This window comes from Manihot esculenta, chromosome 5, assembly GCF_001659605.2.
Source record: "Manihot esculenta cultivar AM560-2 chromosome 5, M.esculenta_v8, whole genome shotgun sequence".
Taxonomy (NCBI): domain Eukaryota; kingdom Viridiplantae; phylum Streptophyta; class Magnoliopsida; order Malpighiales; family Euphorbiaceae; genus Manihot; species Manihot esculenta.
In genome coordinates, this window is record NC_035165.2 from 31,697,723 (window position 1) to 31,714,909 (window position 17,187).

The window sequence follows — 17,187 nt, forward strand, 5'->3', positions numbered from 1 at the left end:
CTTAGTAAATATTTTACTAATGGTGAGTAACCTAATAGAAAATAATAAAATAATGAAAAATAGGATAACTCGGGGATTGAATATTAAAATTGAACAGACAAATACAGCCATTAAAAATGTGAAGTACAACGAAGAAACCAAAGGTGGAATCCTTTTGGACTGTTATGTCCAAACCGTCGCCATTTACCTCTACGGAATATTCTTCACTTCTCTACGATGATCAAATGCATAGTTGCATTCTTCCCTTTTTGTTTCGTCTAGCTTTAGTATATGACGACAAGGAGATAAACACAGTCGTTCTTTTTTCACTCAATATTCTATTTCGATTCATGGAATTCAATTACGTATTAATTGAATTTTGATCCATTTTTCAAATTTGAATTGAATTTTGATCACTTCTGCACGAGGGAAAGAAATGGTTTCAATTTGAAGTTCCATATTTGTAATTTTTGCATTTGCGTTTTGTGGAAATTGGGTTTGGTGCATTATTGCTATCTGAGTTTTTTTTTTTTTTTTTTTTTTTTTTTTTTTTTTTTTCTCAATTCTTCATTTTTTTTAAATTTTGATTTAAAATAGCAAATAAATTTTAGTATTTTAATTTCTTTAAAAAATTGAATCGATTTATTTATTTATTTATTTTATAAATTCCGGTGTATAATGGGTTATCAGAACGTTGATATTGCATTTGCCTCTCACCGCCCAAATTCCACTACAGCACCCAACTAGACAAAAACACTTCGGCACTTCCATCTACAAAAGGACGAAATTTGATAGTTCTTAAAAACCCACCAACTATTTATTATCACCCCCACCCTTCTGTTGCTCCTTCCTCAGCTTTGCTTTCTTGCTTGAACTAGCTTCTCTCCCTTTTCCAAGGTAAGTGGAATTTTTCTTATTTTTGATTCTCTATTTCTTGCCTCCCTTTTTTGGTACTCCAGTAATTTCATCTTCCTCAAGCTGCTGTTGTTGTTCTCATTATTATTGTTATATCTGTGGTGCTAATTCATCTTTTTCATTTTTTTCCAAGAAAGATACAGTATGCTCAAATTCTTTGTGTATTAGGTTCTTTTTGTTTTATAGTTTTGTGTTATGATTTGATGTTCTATTGATTTTGTTTTTCTGCTTTCTGCAGGGTTCTTAGAGTTGCAATTATACATTATTTCTGTTAAATTGTGATTTAAAAGGCTAAATTGGGAATTTGGTTTTGGAGAAATGACTTTGTACGGGAGTGTTTCTGCATTGAATTTAAATTGGCATTGTGGTACCTTAGCTGGTAGAAAATTGCAATCCTCCTTGAGATGTGATTATCCTAGCAGTTCCAAGCAAACCAATGCACTAGCTTTTAGAGGTAGTGAATCAATGGGCCATGCTTTGAGAATACCATATGGGATTGCTACTAAGACAAGGACTGCTAGCAGATCTTTGCAGGTTTTTTTTTCTTTCTTTTTTTTTTTTTCTGCTGACCTTTCAGCAGCGCTTTCATTTGGTTTTCTTAAGGTAAATTAGGTATTTACTATGGTGCAGGTAGTTTGTGTGGACTATCCTAGACCTGACATTGATAACACGGTGAATTTCTTGGAAGCTGCATACTTATCAGCATCCTTCCGCAATTCTCCCCGTCCAGCTAAACCATTGAAAGTTGTGATTGCTGGGGCAGGTGATGAAATTCTTAATCAAAATTTTTCCATCTTCTTATATATGTATTTTCCTTTTTTGTTGATTCACTAAATAAAATAACTTTTTTATTTTGAAAAATATTGAATTTATGTTGCTACTTTCTTGAATTATGCTAAAAAATGTTTGAATGTTTTCAGATTCATGTTCTTGTTGAATTATGCCATAGTACTTGTGATGCTTGCTGTATATTCCTTTTGTTGAATTACAATTGGGTTAAAATGTGATTTTGGGGATATGTTGATTGGTGTAATTTTTAATCAATTGGAAGTAATTGGATCTCACTCCTTTGCAATGAACATACGTGGGTTTTAACAAATTAATTGCAAACTTATTCTTATCTCTTAGGCATATTCAGTGTGAATGCCATGAATAGATCTCAACATCTGTGGATTCTGGGTATCTTTGATAAGATTTTCAACTTCTTGCTTTGTTGCTTCTTCTCCAGGGTAGCATGTGAACTAGATACATGAGTATAAATTAGTTTGAGCTTTTAAGCAGTTTGATGCTTGGTATTGATCAGAATTAATGCTTGTGCTGATTAATGTACATGTAATTACTTTACCTCTTTTTTTTTTAAACTTGTTGACATTGGACTAAAGTATTCCAAATTGTGCAGGGTTGGCTGGTTTATCAACTGCGAAATATTTGGCAGATGCAGGGCACAAGCCCGTACTACTTGAGGCAAGAGAAGTCCTGGGTGGAAAGGTTATGTTTGCTGTCCTACTTCTACCCACTTCTTAACAAGTTGACTGCAAAAAATTATCATTATAAACAAAAAATAAATGAAAGTGATGGAGAAAAGAAAAAAAGTAAAAACTGATACTTTTTATTTAATTATTATTTTGGTAATGTAGCTTTTATTTGCAACTTTTCTGCATCAGATTTTATTTTGATATCCCATTTTTGTTATCCTTTTTAAGATTTCTAATCATGTGGTCTCTTGGTTGTCTTTGGTGCCTATTTAAGCACACCCCTACTGTGCTCTAGAGAAGATCCCAAATGAATTGAAAATTCATCGTTTTCTTGTTTTCAAGTCCTACTTTTTGCTATTCTTTGTGTTCTTCCCTTGTTCCTATATTCTTGTTATCTTTGTTAGCTCTTTCCTATTTCTACTATACTTTAGTTCTCTTCTTCCTAATTCTGTTTCTTGTCTCTCTTCCTTTGTGCTATTCTTCTCATCCTATTCTAGTTCTTTATTTCTTTCACTCTCTTTTTTATTCTATGTAAAAATGAAAAAGAAATGGAAAGGTCTTATGCTTTCATTTGTGTGTTTCAATCTAATAATTGTTGTTTGGTTCATATAGGTGGCTGCGTGGAAAGATGATGATGGGGACTGGTATGAAACAGGCTTGCATATATTCTGTGAGTTCTCTCTCTCTCTCTCTCTCTCTCTCTCTCTCTCTCTCTCTCTCTCTCTCTCTCTCTCTCTCTGGTTGTGATGAAGGGGTTATTTTAATTTATTGGTAAATGTCTTCATTAGTTGCTCTTTTTGTTTATTTTTTTATCTTTTATTTTTCTAACTCTCTGATGATTTTTTAGTTTCATAATTAACCTTAAATAAAATAAGGGAAAAATACAAACAAATATTTTGTGGTTTCACTCATTTTCATTCACAGACCATTTGTGGTTTAATTTGTGTCAAAATAATATCTCGTAGTATCATGCCCTTAACAAACAATGACAATTTCTAGATACTTTCAGGAAATTCACGCCCTTAACAAACAACGACAATTTCCAGATACTTTTGGGAAATTCTAGCGTGGCAAGCCAAATAATTATTAATTAAAAGGGAAAAGTACAAAAATATCCTGTGATTTTTTTTTTATTTTCACTTCAAAGTCTCTTGGTTTAATTTGTATCAAAGTAGTACCTGTTAATATGATTGCTAATGGTAACACGAGTTACTATTTTGACGCAATTGAATCATAGATCTTGAAGTGAAAAATCGACGAAACCACATGGTATATTTTTGTATTTCCCCCCTTTTTAATATGGGATATGGACAGGCTGGAACTTTTGAAAAGTTTGACAATATTTTGATGATTATTTTATTCAATATTGCTAATTTGATGTTATACTTCTTTTTTTTTTCCTTTATTGGTTACAGCCACTTAACCTTTTGTATATTGTTGCACTCTTATTGAAACTTTCTTCTTTGGCTTGTAAGTTGGAGCATACCCCAATATTCAGAACCTGTTTGGAGAGCTTGGTATAAACGACAGATTGCAGTGGAAGGAACATTCTATGATATTTGCGATGCCAAATAAGCCAGGAGAGTTCAGTCGATTTGATTTTGCTGAAGTTCTTCCTGCACCGATAAATGGTAAGCAACTTATGTTTGAAATTTGATTTTACTCCTAAAGAAAAGTAAGATAATTACCATTGAAAAAAAAATAACATTCTGGCATAAATGGTAGTTCAATTTGATTTTGTCTTACTGCACTATTAAACGATAAGCAACTTATATCTGCCTGAGATTTGGTCCTGCTCCTAGAAAATAGTAAGGTAATAACTCTTGAAAAATGTTAGAAAGACAGTTCGGCATAAAATGGTACCTAACCTTAAAATATGATTAAGCATATAACAATCATCATTTAGTTGCAACTTATTTGCAAAATACATTTTTTTTTTGGGCTAGGAGTTTTTTCAAGGTAACACGAATACAATATTTTCTTGATTTCAATACCTACAAGTACACTGCCATTATTTGGCAGCACACTTAATATAGCATATGCACATACTTGTACATCCTTATACAGGGATGCGTCAGAATGGGGTCAAGCCCTTAATAATATATATATATATATATATACACGCAATTGTTTCCCCCTGTCCCCTTCCCCCTAGGCCCCGGGCCAACCCAACAAGAAAGAAAAAGCCTATAAAACTACTTCTGTTACTTTAATTTCTCATGTTTACATAAAATTTACATAGTTCAAAGACGTGTAAAAATAAATTTGTCCATTGCAGTTATAACTTTTAATAAAATTTCTCGTCTTTCATTTGGTAATTACTCAAACTTTTGAAGCGTACATTCTGTACTAATGATATTAGTAGTGACAATGATAATAATGGTGAATTCTTCTTTATGTTTTAACTCATGGATGATTATTTATTTAATGCATTAGCTGTTGAAAAATATTATTAGAATTCATATTTATTTTTTTTATTTGCTTATGCTATGTTTTTTTTTTTTTAAATTTTAGTAGTGGGTATTGAAATTAAAGTTTTTCATATAATTATTTTGAATTAATTATGTCTATAAGCTGCAAGTTCTGAAAATGTCATGTCCCATATTATATCTATCATGTGTCCTGTTCCATTCTGTGCTAGTTAGGGGCCACTAACAAGAAATTCTTGAACTCTAATACCTTTTCAATTCTGTTAGGAGTTTTAGAACTTACTGATTCAGCATAAAAAAATTCACATAAAATCATCTAAATTGTGTGCTAAATGTTGAGTTATAGATCACGTTGAAATATTGAATAGGAAAAAGCCATGTGGATGCCTTTCACTCTAGCAAATAATTCCAATTATTCCTTTGTCAATGATAAAATTGTTATAAATGTTAAAGTTTGACCCTGAATTGTTATGTTGTGAAGTTCCCGATAAAATTAAGAAAGTCTTAAAGGTCATAATCTTTTCATTTTTTTGTCATTAAGACTTGTCTTTTCTGTAAAATCATGACAACAATTGCTCAGTTACCCTGGATTTACTATTAATATGTTATGTAGCCATCTTTTGAATTTCAGATAAGAGTAGAAGTTGGGGAGAAAATAGAGGGTAAAGGAAAGAAGAAGAGAGAAAGAATCCACACTGTTTATTAGTTCTGGAATATGCCTTACTGCAAGTACTTTGTCCTACTTTTCTAACCAATACTTGTAACAGAATTAATTCCTTATCTATTCCTGTCTATTATAATCAGCTCATCTCATCTCATCACATCTCAGTCAACCCATCCCAGCTCATCCCTTATTCATAACATTCCTCACCCCTTGAAACCATTATTGTGCTTGAGAGTGAATAGAGGAACTGACTGTAATATGCCTACTCAATCTGTATCCTTTTGCTTTGTTTACTGAAAATAGAAAAGGATAAATGCGTTATTGTCATATTTGTTGGCATTTCCCCCACATTTCAGTCCAGAAATCCTTCATTGACAAAATACAGTTTTCTTCTTTTGCCTCCCCCACATTTTAAATTCATTCTCTTTAGGTATTATATGCCTGCATGATCTCTATTTCATTTGTAAACTTCCAAATTTTCTCCTTCAGTATCATTTCCATTCGCTGAACAAAACTTAATCTCTTTCCTTGAAAAGAACTTCTTCACATGATTTTGTCTCAAGATGGGTTAGCTGTCCAATATATCTATCAAATCAAAATACTTCCAGTTAATGTCATGTTTGGTAAATCATGAGCTTCTTCTTCATCAACCTTGAAGTGTTGCTCATAAAAATTGCAAGATCATGGTCATGTTAAAACCAGGTTTCTTGATTTACATGACCAGCTTCTGAAATGTGCACAAGCACCACTAGAGAAGTTAGATTTACAAGGAAAGCCTCAGAAACGTTACCATTCTCAGAACCGAGATTATTCTCATCATTTTGCACCAAGCATCATTCTCAAAACTCTGATGAGGCAAATCTTCATTCCTATAAAAATAAACTTGTCAGCAAGGGCAAGAATCTCCTGCTTCGTATTAATAGTAAGTCTTATGGAAAACCTCACTTGAGGTGTCTTGGTCTTCATTTGGCTTGTCCGAATTTCCATAAGGTTCATCAGATTTGACATCAGGTTTCTCTGATTTTCCCAATTCTGATGTGTTTTTTTTTTGCATTCTTTAGAGACCTTCCAGCAGCCTCAACAGGATCTTTCATTGCCAGTATTGTTGTTTCATGGACTAATTGTATTTTCTTTTCCAAGAAAATGAGGAAGAAACCTGAACTTCAAAAAGGTTTCAGCAGAGAAGAAATTGGGAAAGAAAGGATTAAGAAGAAATTGAGAGAGGGAAAAGAAAGAAGATGGCTCCTTAAGAGAAAGAGAAAGAAGGAGGGAAAGAAAATATCCTTGTTATTGCAGATATAGCTGGAATTTGAGAAGGAAAAAGTGGAGGAAGAGCAAAATTTCAGGAATTTCAACAAACAAATTCTTGAGATGTAGGAAGTGAAAATTAAAGAAGAAAAATAGGAAAAAGAGCCAGGAATCAACAAAAGAAGGAAATTTGATTAAGAATTCGCGAAATGGAAAACAAGAAACAAGGTCTGCCAAGAAGAAAAATAAAGGGAGAGAAGGAAGAAGAAATGGAGGGAAGAAAGAGAATAAATTTCAGGGTAAGAGGGAAGAATAGGGAAAGGAAGAAGAAGAGGGAAGAACTTTGGTATTTGAAAACATTAACTTGATTTCAATCTATGCCCTCTTGGAACCAGTCTCTGATAGTAACTGTTATGTGGCCATGTTCCTGGTTGCAGATATGAGTAGAAGGTGAAAATAGGGGGAGAAGGAATGAGGAAGAGAGAAAGAATCTGAATTGTCTATTAATTTTGGGATATGCCCCGTTACAAGTACTTCACTCCTGCTTATGCTAACCCCTACTTCTAATAGAATAACTGCCTACCTATTCCTGCCTATTGTAATCAGCTAATCTCATCTCAGTCAACCCATCCCAGCTCATCCAATTATTTGTAACAATACCATATTAATCTGTTGTATTAGCTGTAAGCCTTTTCTTATATCAATGTACATAATTATATTTGCTTAAAGCAATTGCCTTCTAGATGTATCACTCTACATATTATGTGACCGATTCTGTTTTGCTTTTGGTCCTTTTTTTTTTTCTTAAAATGCCTCTGTTCTTTTAACTTTTTATACTCTTTGAATAAAATTTCAGTGGTCAGTGAATCTTATTCCTTGCACATGATGTATGTGAGCTACATCTTTTTTGTGCTTTCCTCATTTATGTTATATTTCTTTACACACCTGCTTTGATTCAGATTATTGTGTATTGCGAACTTGATTGACAGGGATATGGGCAATTTTAAAAAACAATGAGATGCTGACCTGGCCTGAGAAAGTGAAATTTGCAATTGGACTCCTGCCAGCAATGCTTGGTGGACAGGCTTATGTGGAGGCTCAGGATGGTTTGACAGTTCAAGATTGGATGAGAAAGCAGGTATACTTAGGCAGCCCAATTCAATAAGAATGATAAGAAAACTGTCAGTGCACATAGCTATCTAGCTTAAAACTAATAAACTTGGCTGTACCAGAGATCCACATATGAAACTTAGCTGAGATACCAAGTTTTAAGATTGACCACTCAGAGGACTCGTGCGTACAATGACAGAAACAGGATTATCATTATGAGAGTCACTAGGTGGTTGAAGACTGATGATTGCAACATGCTGTGCTACTCTCTATTTGCTTTGAAATTGGTAGATACTGCATAAATAGTATAGCCATAAGCCTTGTGCACTAGACTACAGTTATTGCATGCTCCAATATGTGTTCTTTATTTTACAAGTTATTCATAGCTTTTTTGAGAACTTTATCTAAATAGAATACAGAAAAGAAATTACTAGCATTGGCAGAAGAGGCTTGCACTCTCTGATTATGTAGGAGTTGCAGTAGGGTTCATCCTCCCCCCTTTAAAAATATATATTGATATAGTGAGATTAAGAAACTAGACAATATTCACCAAAATGAAAATTATTAGCTGATCGGTTACTTGATCAAGTCAGCATTATTGATTTTTTGTGATGTACTGTGATGTAGCTTGAATTGTTCAAATGATTCAAAAATTATGCTTCTTTTTTCACCTTCTATTTGTTAGGGAGTTCCTGATCGAGTAACTAAAGAGGTGTTTATTGCCATGTCAAAGGCACTTAACTTTATTAATCCAGATGAACTTTCGATGCAGTGTATTTTGATAGCATTGAACCGATTTCTTCAGGTACGCTAATCATTCTTATCTATTCATGCCCCTTGACATATAAAATATTTCATGTATTGAAGATCGGTGCAAAAGGTTTTGTTTTCCTTTTTATAATATTTGGATTGTTTTTTTTTGTTATTAATTTCAAATACATTATCAGTGGGTGCAGTGTCTTGCATATTATATAAACTAGCTTTTTTCCTATGTGTTGCACGTAATTTTAATGGTTTAACACATGAATAATCATGCTCATTCAATAAAGGTTGTATTTGGATAAAAAATTCAAAATTGGATCATTTTATCCAAATTTTAGTTTAGATTGAGAAAAAAAATAAAATTAAAAATCATTTTTTGAGTTATTAATAATCATTTTTTGAGGAAAAAATATGCAAGAGATTGAGAAAAAAAATTAATAATCATTTTTTGAGATATTTAAAAGAATGGAACAACCTGAATTTGTGAATGTATATTCAATATTGTGTTATCATCAATAATATTATTATTGAGGCTAGAGGTGATCCTAAAGCAATAGGATACTTTATGGCCTCAGGTGAGAGGCTAGAGGCGAAGTTAGAGCCTTTTTGACGTGAGGTGCTATAGTGAATGTACACACACTTTTCACATAAAATATATCATAATATTAACTTGTTTGACATGTAAACGCTTTTCACATAAAATATATCATAATGTTAACTTATTTGACATGTAAACAATATTTACATGTTAAACTTTATTTAGCATATATACCTAAGAATTTGCTCTCCCCTTGAATTTCAAATATGTTTTCTCCTTCACTCTGGAAGCTCTAGTAATAGCAACCATAGGCTGATCTACGATGAGAAATAAAGGGTCAATTAACCCTGCTTTTTTAAAAAAAAAAAAATTATTCTTCTATATATGTGACTAAATCAACCTCTTATTATAAATGTAGTGATTGAACATCTTTTTTAATAGTAGATGTATTTTTGCAAATGAGAGGTTATTTAACTCTTTTTATTAAGAAAATCTTGTTCAAAAAAAATCTTTATATATTGCCCCTGAAATTTTTCTTTTAGATCCGCTATGGGGTAACTGCCTAGATATTTTAGTATTGTATTTTACTAAAATATCATTTGAATTAATTTTCCATTACATCTTAAATATATAAATATTTTATGCATTTAACCTATAATAATATTTTAAATAGCATTATCTAGTTTATAATTAACAGTAAAATGTAAGAAGTTAGGAGGATTAAATAATTTCATCATAAATTTTTTATGATTTATAGTAAAATTTTGGTTAAATACTATTTCAAATTAATAAGTTGCATTAGATGATTATTTTATTTACATAAATTTTTGGAAAAAAAAAAATCCAACTATACTATTTTAATGTGAATCACACTAATTTTGTTATTATTGTGAAATATAAATTTCAACTATATAATGATAAATTTAAGCTTTAAAGAAAATACTAATAAAAAAGGGAGCTTTCTTATAAAGCAAAAAGGAGAAAAATAATATACATATATACAAATAAAATTGAATTAAAGGAATAATTTATTGATAAAAAAAGTTTTCAACTCAAATAAAAAATAAAATTAATTATTTTAATTATTTAATTTCATAATTAACGGAAACTTGAAATAATTTAAGTGGAGAGCATTTTTTGATAAAATAAATTGTAATAAATATAATTATTTTGAATTGAAAATTGAATGATTGTGTGATTTTTCCAAATCTAAAATTGATTTTGCAATTTTAATTTTAATATATATGATTATATAGATTACATTATATAATATCACTAATGCTATGATAAAAATAATGAAAATAAATCCTTTAGTATACTACTATAATATCTTATTGCATATATAATTTCGGCATTGTCTAAATTTTAGATCCTTTTTTTCATATTTTAGTGATCCCATTAATCAAAGATTGTGAATATCTATTAGCTGTTATGGAGAAGTCTAGACAGTAATATAGATCGATGAGTCATTGTCAAACGTTAAACATTGGACTATGACAGAAAAGACAAAAAGAATAATATAAATAATAATGGGCTTGATGATCTTTTCTGTTTTTAAGAATAGGAAAGTTGCCTCACTGTTTGTATATGGTAATAATGTGTTTGCTATGATTAATGGTAATATGACAACAGGAGAAACATGGTTCAAAGATGGCTTTCTTAGATGGAAATCCCCCAGAGAGGCTTTGCATGCCAATTGTTGATCATATTCAGTCATTGGGTGGTGAAGTCCGGCTAAATTCACGAATAAAGAAAATTGAGTTAAATAATGATGGAACAGTGAAAAGATTTTTACTAAATAGCGGGGAGACGATTGAAGGAGATGTTTATGTGTTTGCTACTCCAGGTCTAACTTGAGTATTTCTCTCACGTTCGTAACTTCTAATTTTCTTTTTTATTATTGAATTTCTCTAATATTATAACTGTATATTTTCCCATCAGTTGACATCCTGAAGCTTCTTTTGCCTGACGACTGGAAAGAGATTCCTTACTTCAAGAAATTGGAGAAATTAGTTGGTGTTCCTGTTATTAATGTTCACATATGGTTAGTGACAAAGACTTTTGCCATTAATAAGCAATGAATGGAAATGTGCTGTCCTCTGTGTCAATCATATTATATTGATAAATTTTCATTGTTGAATTTATAGCTGGGAATTTGGGGGTGTGGAAGGGAATAATTTGATTTGGTGGAAAATTAACTACATTAATTAGAATGGTTCTGTAATGCATTTAGTTAATGCAAAATGGGAACATGCTTGCTAACCACATTTCTGGTATTTTATCAATAATTTTTTATTGCCCTTTTATTCCAACTCATATCATGGTATACAATTAATTTTGGGTCAGACTGACATCTAGATCTCTATAATGCTTGTATATCATCTTATTTAGAGTTTTAAATGTTAGCAATTAGGCATGTTTGCTGATGAAAAAGTTCTTTCATTGCAGGTTCGACAGGAAACTAAAAAATACATATGACCACCTACTTTTCAGCAGGTCCTGCTCCTGTGTTTTTATTTCAGTTGTACAAAGCATAGAGAATATTTCTCATGCCCATCAAATGACTTACTTTCTTCCAATCTATTATTTTTTTCGAGGGTCTGGTGAAAGTTTATTAATTCATTGAGGGACTTTCTCAAAGTAATTTAGTACTTGTTGAATTTTAAAAAGAAGCCTTGCCAGCATGCAGTAAACTATACTAATTGAATCTCTATTCTTTTGGCATGCAGAAGTCCCCTTCTTAGCGTTTATGCTGACATGTCTGTAACATGTAAGGTAAAACTGGAGTTAATGATTTATACACACATATGTACGCTGGCATATATGTTGATTTATGTTTTTCCTTTTAATGACAAATATTTACTTCTTCTCTCTTTTTTTTTTTTTTTTTTTTTAACTTCTAATTTGCAATGGAATATGATTTTCAAAGTCTACTTGCCAAGTTAATCACACACAATGGTCATTTCTTTTTGGCCTAATGGTCAAAGTAATTCAACCTTAGCATAAGTAGTCAATTTTAACCCAAACGTTCTACAAATATATATATATATCTGCCTCGTGCATATGCAATCACAGGCATATATGCACTTATGACCCATTCAAGATAGGAATTCTGGAATGGCTTTTCTCCTTTCCGAAAATGACCCATTTCCATCAACATCTTTAAGTTGTAGGGTGATGACTGGACTAGCATTTTGAGCCTATAATAACCCACAGTAGTCTCTAAGGATCTGGTATGGCGCTGTTTGGCAGAGTTAGTTGAAGTATTTTCATAAAAGCTGCCGAGGTTGGTGCTAGTCTTGCTGGCTCATTAAGGTGGAGAGAGAAAAGGAGAGATGGGGATTTTGGAATTGAGAGGGTGAGAGAAGGAGAGTTATGGAAGAAGAAAAAGGGATGGAGGGAGAGAGAGAGAGAGAGAGAAGGAAGAAATATATAAAATCATAAAATTTCATTTATCAAGGAAATAAGTTGGGGGGAGGGGAGGATTTGCTTGGGGGATTTTTTTTCTTCATTGAGGACTTTGGAAAGTTTGTTTTGGGATCAAGTGAATTCTTGCAGTTTTTTTTGGAGGCACTAAAAGGGGGTGCCAAGAATTACATTCCAAAAGGACCCTGCTTTTGGTGATCTCATCCATTGGTTTTGGTATTAACTAGGGAGAAAGGGAAAAAAAATTCTCTGGGCATAAAACTTAGATATGGATTGAGGGTAGTTGATGATTTTGCACCCTTGGATAAGCATAATGTTAATTATACTACATTTTTTGTGATTTGGTAATCAAATGAGTTGCAAGTAGAATTTAATTGTGGCTCTCTTTACCTTGTCTGTGAGTGGCCTCTATTAAGCATTTAATAAGAATAGAATGGTTTGTCACTCTATAGTCATCCATGGCCAATGTGGGAATTTAGCCCATCCTACGTTCCAACAGTTACTATATATGGAACCTTTGTTTGCTTATTGTGGTTGATGAACATACAAGTTTACTTGTGGAGTTATGGTTGATTGACATACATGTCCCTCTACAATCATCAACTGCACTAATTTGTTCCCACGTCATTAAATTTTATTTCTGTATATTCACCATTCATTGTTGAGGCAGGAATATTATAATCCAAATCAATCCATGCTGGAGTTGGTTTTTGCACCTGCAGAAGAATGGATCTCTTGCAGTGACTCGGAAATCATTGATGCTACAATGAGGGAACTTTCGAAACTCTTTCCTGATGAAATATCTGCTGATCAGAGCAAAGCAAAGATTGTGAAATATCATGTTGTTAAAACTCCAAGGTTAGACTTTGAGGCCATCCATGTAGAAATTATCCTGGTTAAGTAGTCACTAGCATTGCTTAGATTCATTCCTAGGAGAGTAAAGCCATTCAATTGAATTTCTTGCTAATACAGCTCTATCAATATTTGTTTTGTGTTTACTACATAGCACTTCATATGCTTCTGCTAACATTATATTGCACTTATTTTTTCTCTCCTTGTATCTTCATATGGAAAAATTCAACCATTGAAAGATATTGATCACTAATCTCGTTAGTCATTTCCCTTCTGGTTACCTGGTGATTTTCTCAGATCTGTTTACAAGACGGTTCCAAATTGTGAACCTTGCCGTCCCTTACAGAGATCTCCTATAGAGGGCTTCTATTTAGCTGGGGACTACACAAAGCAAAAATATTTGGCTTCAATGGAGGGCGCTGTCCTATCTGGGAAGCTTTGTACGCAGTCAATAGTACAGGTACTTGATGCTTAAACTTGGTTTAGCCAAGGTGAAAAATTGCACATGCACATGCAGACACAGACAATAAAAAGGACAAAACAAAACTTTTGGGGGTTCATTACAAGGCCTAATGGGTGTGGATTACACACTACAGGGGTGACTCTCATAAGACTTACTAAAGTGATAGATGGAGACTTAAACTAAGACCCTTCACTCTCCACACTTTTGAAAATATGTGGTTATTGATGACTTATATTCCTTATAATGAAAAGGAAAAGAATAGGAATGGTGTGCTTAATGTATCAATAATAAATAAAAGAGATGAAAAAAATCATTTACATGTTCTGTACTCACATATGCAGGATTATGAGTTGCTTGTTGCACGGGAGCAAAGGAAGTTGGCCGAGGCAACTATTAGTTAACAAAGGAAAACCTTTGCTACTTATTAAATGTTTGAATAATCTAAAGGTGAATTAGGGATTGCTAGTCATAACAATATTCCACAAGTTGTTCATATATATGATACAGTTTGTAAAGCACATAAAATGTCAATCTATTTGGGATTTTTGCTATCAAGTGAATGGGATTGGCAATCTGAGATCCCTGGAAGCACAAGTAAGAGCTAAAAACACAAAGGGCATAAAAGCTCCAACTAATAGATGTTCTATTTTCGGAAGAAAATAGTGAAATGTAGCCATAATGAAAGCTGTTGTTTAATGGAGTTGGGAGAAAGGAAACTGTTAAAGTTTTAGCTTTGAGGATGTAGTCAGGTAATCGTATACAAGTTTTGCTTGTCGTAGTGCTGTTTATTGAATATTGAATGGCTTTAATTTATTTATTCTCTATTTCCTCTTGTTAATATATGTACAAAAGCTGCAAATGGGTGTGATTTCATCTTTTTCTCCATTAGATCAGATGTGGCAACAAGCTCTTTGCTACTGCAAGCTATAAATATATGTTTGATGGCTCAATGTCTAAAGCAAACATATATAAACCAGCCATGAAATTACCCTCAATTTCTAACCCCAACACCGACTGCTTGGTTTCATAAGACGAAAAATAGCACCATCAAAATGTAATTTGTAACAGTTTGAGATCACCTATCTCATGTATCACAGATTTAAGTTTGATATCTTTATATCACTACAAGGTATTTTGATTGGAGGTAAATATTATTGATCAAATAATTCATCAGTAATTCTACCGAATAGAACTTTCGTCAATAAATTTTTAAATGTTGATCGGTAATATTGTTGGGAGATCGATGGATGAAAATCATTTAGCTACTAATTCACTAACAAAATGGTGGTTAGTACTGTTCAGTCAGTAATTACCAACTATATGTATTGTTGGTAATTAATTGGTTTGATCGTTATTTTGGTAGAAATTCAACGAGATTTCTAAACGAGTGAAAATATGATATTAATTGTTTTTAAACTTGTTTAGTAAATAACCGTTAGTTATGAGTTTAATTTATTTTCAAATTTATAAACAGATCGTCTTATTAAAGAAATTAAAATTAATAACTTCAAATTAATATCATAGAAGTTATTAAAGAAATTAAAATTAATATTATAAAAAAAATCATGATTTAATTAAAATTTATAGATATCAAATCACTAAAATATTTAAAGTTTTATACGTTTACGAGTTATTTTATTTATATATTTATTTATTTAAAATTATTTAATTTTAAATTTAATAGGATTAAACAGAAACTTATTACCTCCATAAATAATTTTTTTTTTATACTATTCAAAACTAAACTCGTCGGAGAGCATTTGCTAATAGAATCAAATTTGAGTTATTAATATTAGATTTGAGTTCAAAATAAATAAAATTTGAATTTAATTTAAACTTAAAAAAAATTATAATGAACTAAATTTGAATTATTCAAAATTCAGTTAGGTTAAATTTCTTACATTTTTAATATTAATTTTAGGGTTATTGTATAAAAAAATCCAAACATTTACTACTTTCACATTTATATACTTCAATTTTAACCCTTTGCCTTAATTAATTTTAATTAAAATATTTTTAATTCATATCATACTAAATACGATTATTTATTTAAAAATCTATTGAATAAAAAAATAAAAAAATAAAAGATGTACGTTAATTCATATTTATATTCAAAATTTTAAATTTTTAATAATAAAACTAAATTATTTTAATTTTATCTCAATTATAATAAAAGTATTAAATTGAATTTGAAAGTTATAAAAAAAAATTATAATATAATTCTTAAAATTTTATTTGACTAATAAAATATGTATTTTTATTTCAACAATATCCTTTTTTTTTAATCTCATTATTTACTTCTCATTTTTATTTTTAAACACATATTATAGTTTAATAAAAATTTAAAATATAAAAATTATAGTAAAATATATATAATATTTTATTTTATTTAATATTATTAATATAAAATATAATTTTTTATTGAATCAGCCAATAAATTAATAAACATTATAAATTTACTTATTATATAGAATGATCAAAATAAAAATATTAAATATTTCACCTACCTTACAAAAGGGAGTTAACGTATCTAAAATTTTATAAAAATTATAAAAAGAGTGACTTTTCATTATAAAAATATATAATATTTTATTTTATTTTATATTATTAATATAAAAATGTAATTTTTATATGTTAAAAATATATTATAATAGTGAGTATAAATTTTTAATAAAATATTTTAATATATAATATTTATATATGATAATTTATATAATGAAATTTTTATTTGTAATAAATATTTATTTAATATTATATATAATAAATATAAAATAAATATATTTTTAATATTAAATTTAAATGAAAAGATTATATATTTATTAATATAAAATTTTAAGGATTATATTATAATTTGTTATTAATTTTTTTAAATTTAATTTAATTTTTTTTATAATCACGATAAATTTAAAAAGAATTAATTTTATTATTTAAAATTTAAAATTTAAAATATAAATATAAATCAACATTAATATTTAAATTTTATTATTTAATAAATTTTTTAAGAAATAATTTTGTGACATAATAAATAAATTATTTTTTTTAATTAAAACTAATTAAGATAAATAGTTAAAATTGAAAAAAATATAAAAAATTAATTTTATTATGAAAAATTTGAATAATAAAATATAAATGTGAAAGGTTGAAAAATTTTGATTTTTTTATTCAATTTACTTATTTTTATCATATACATGAAAAAAACCGTTTATTCTTCGACACATGTGGAAGAATTTGGGGTTGTGGAGATATTTTCGTTTGCATTTAGTAATTGTTTTTAAAATTAGCGGACGTGAATTAGACACTTGGACGCCATTCTCCAACTGAAACTT

General features: G+C 30.2%; 1 protein-coding gene across 1 annotated transcript; it reads left to right on the top strand.

Moving 5' to 3' along the window:
• The first annotated feature begins 647 nt into the window (after positions 1-647).
• LOC110615521 (15-cis-phytoene desaturase, chloroplastic/chromoplastic) lies at positions 648-14,685 on the top strand. The gene is made up of 15 exons (XM_021757403.2): positions 648-876; positions 1,133-1,428; positions 1,525-1,657; positions 2,294-2,382; positions 2,982-3,039; positions 3,845-4,000; positions 7,700-7,848; positions 8,506-8,625; positions 10,753-10,966; positions 11,062-11,164; positions 11,569-11,616; positions 11,850-11,895; positions 13,217-13,404; positions 13,696-13,858; positions 14,203-14,685. Exons 2-15 carry the CDS (start codon positions 1,213-1,215, stop codon positions 14,260-14,262), a joined length of 1,743 nt encoding a protein of 580 aa, XP_021613095.1. The 5' UTR covers positions 648-876; positions 1,133-1,212; the 3' UTR covers positions 14,263-14,685.
• The last annotated feature ends 2,502 nt before the right edge of the window (positions 14,686-17,187 follow it).

Coding starts and splice junctions, on each gene's coding strand:
- LOC110615521 (XM_021757403.2), top strand. CDS start 1,213: ATGACTTTGTACGGGAGTGTTTCTGCATTGAATTTAAATTGGCATTGT. Junction 7,849..8,505: donor AAGATTGGATGAGAAAGCAG/GTATACTTAGGC, acceptor TCTATTTGTTAG/GGAGTTCCTGATCGAGTAAC. Junction 8,626..10,752: donor CATTGAACCGATTTCTTCAG/GTACGCTAATCA, acceptor ATATGACAACAG/GAGAAACATGGTTCAAAGAT.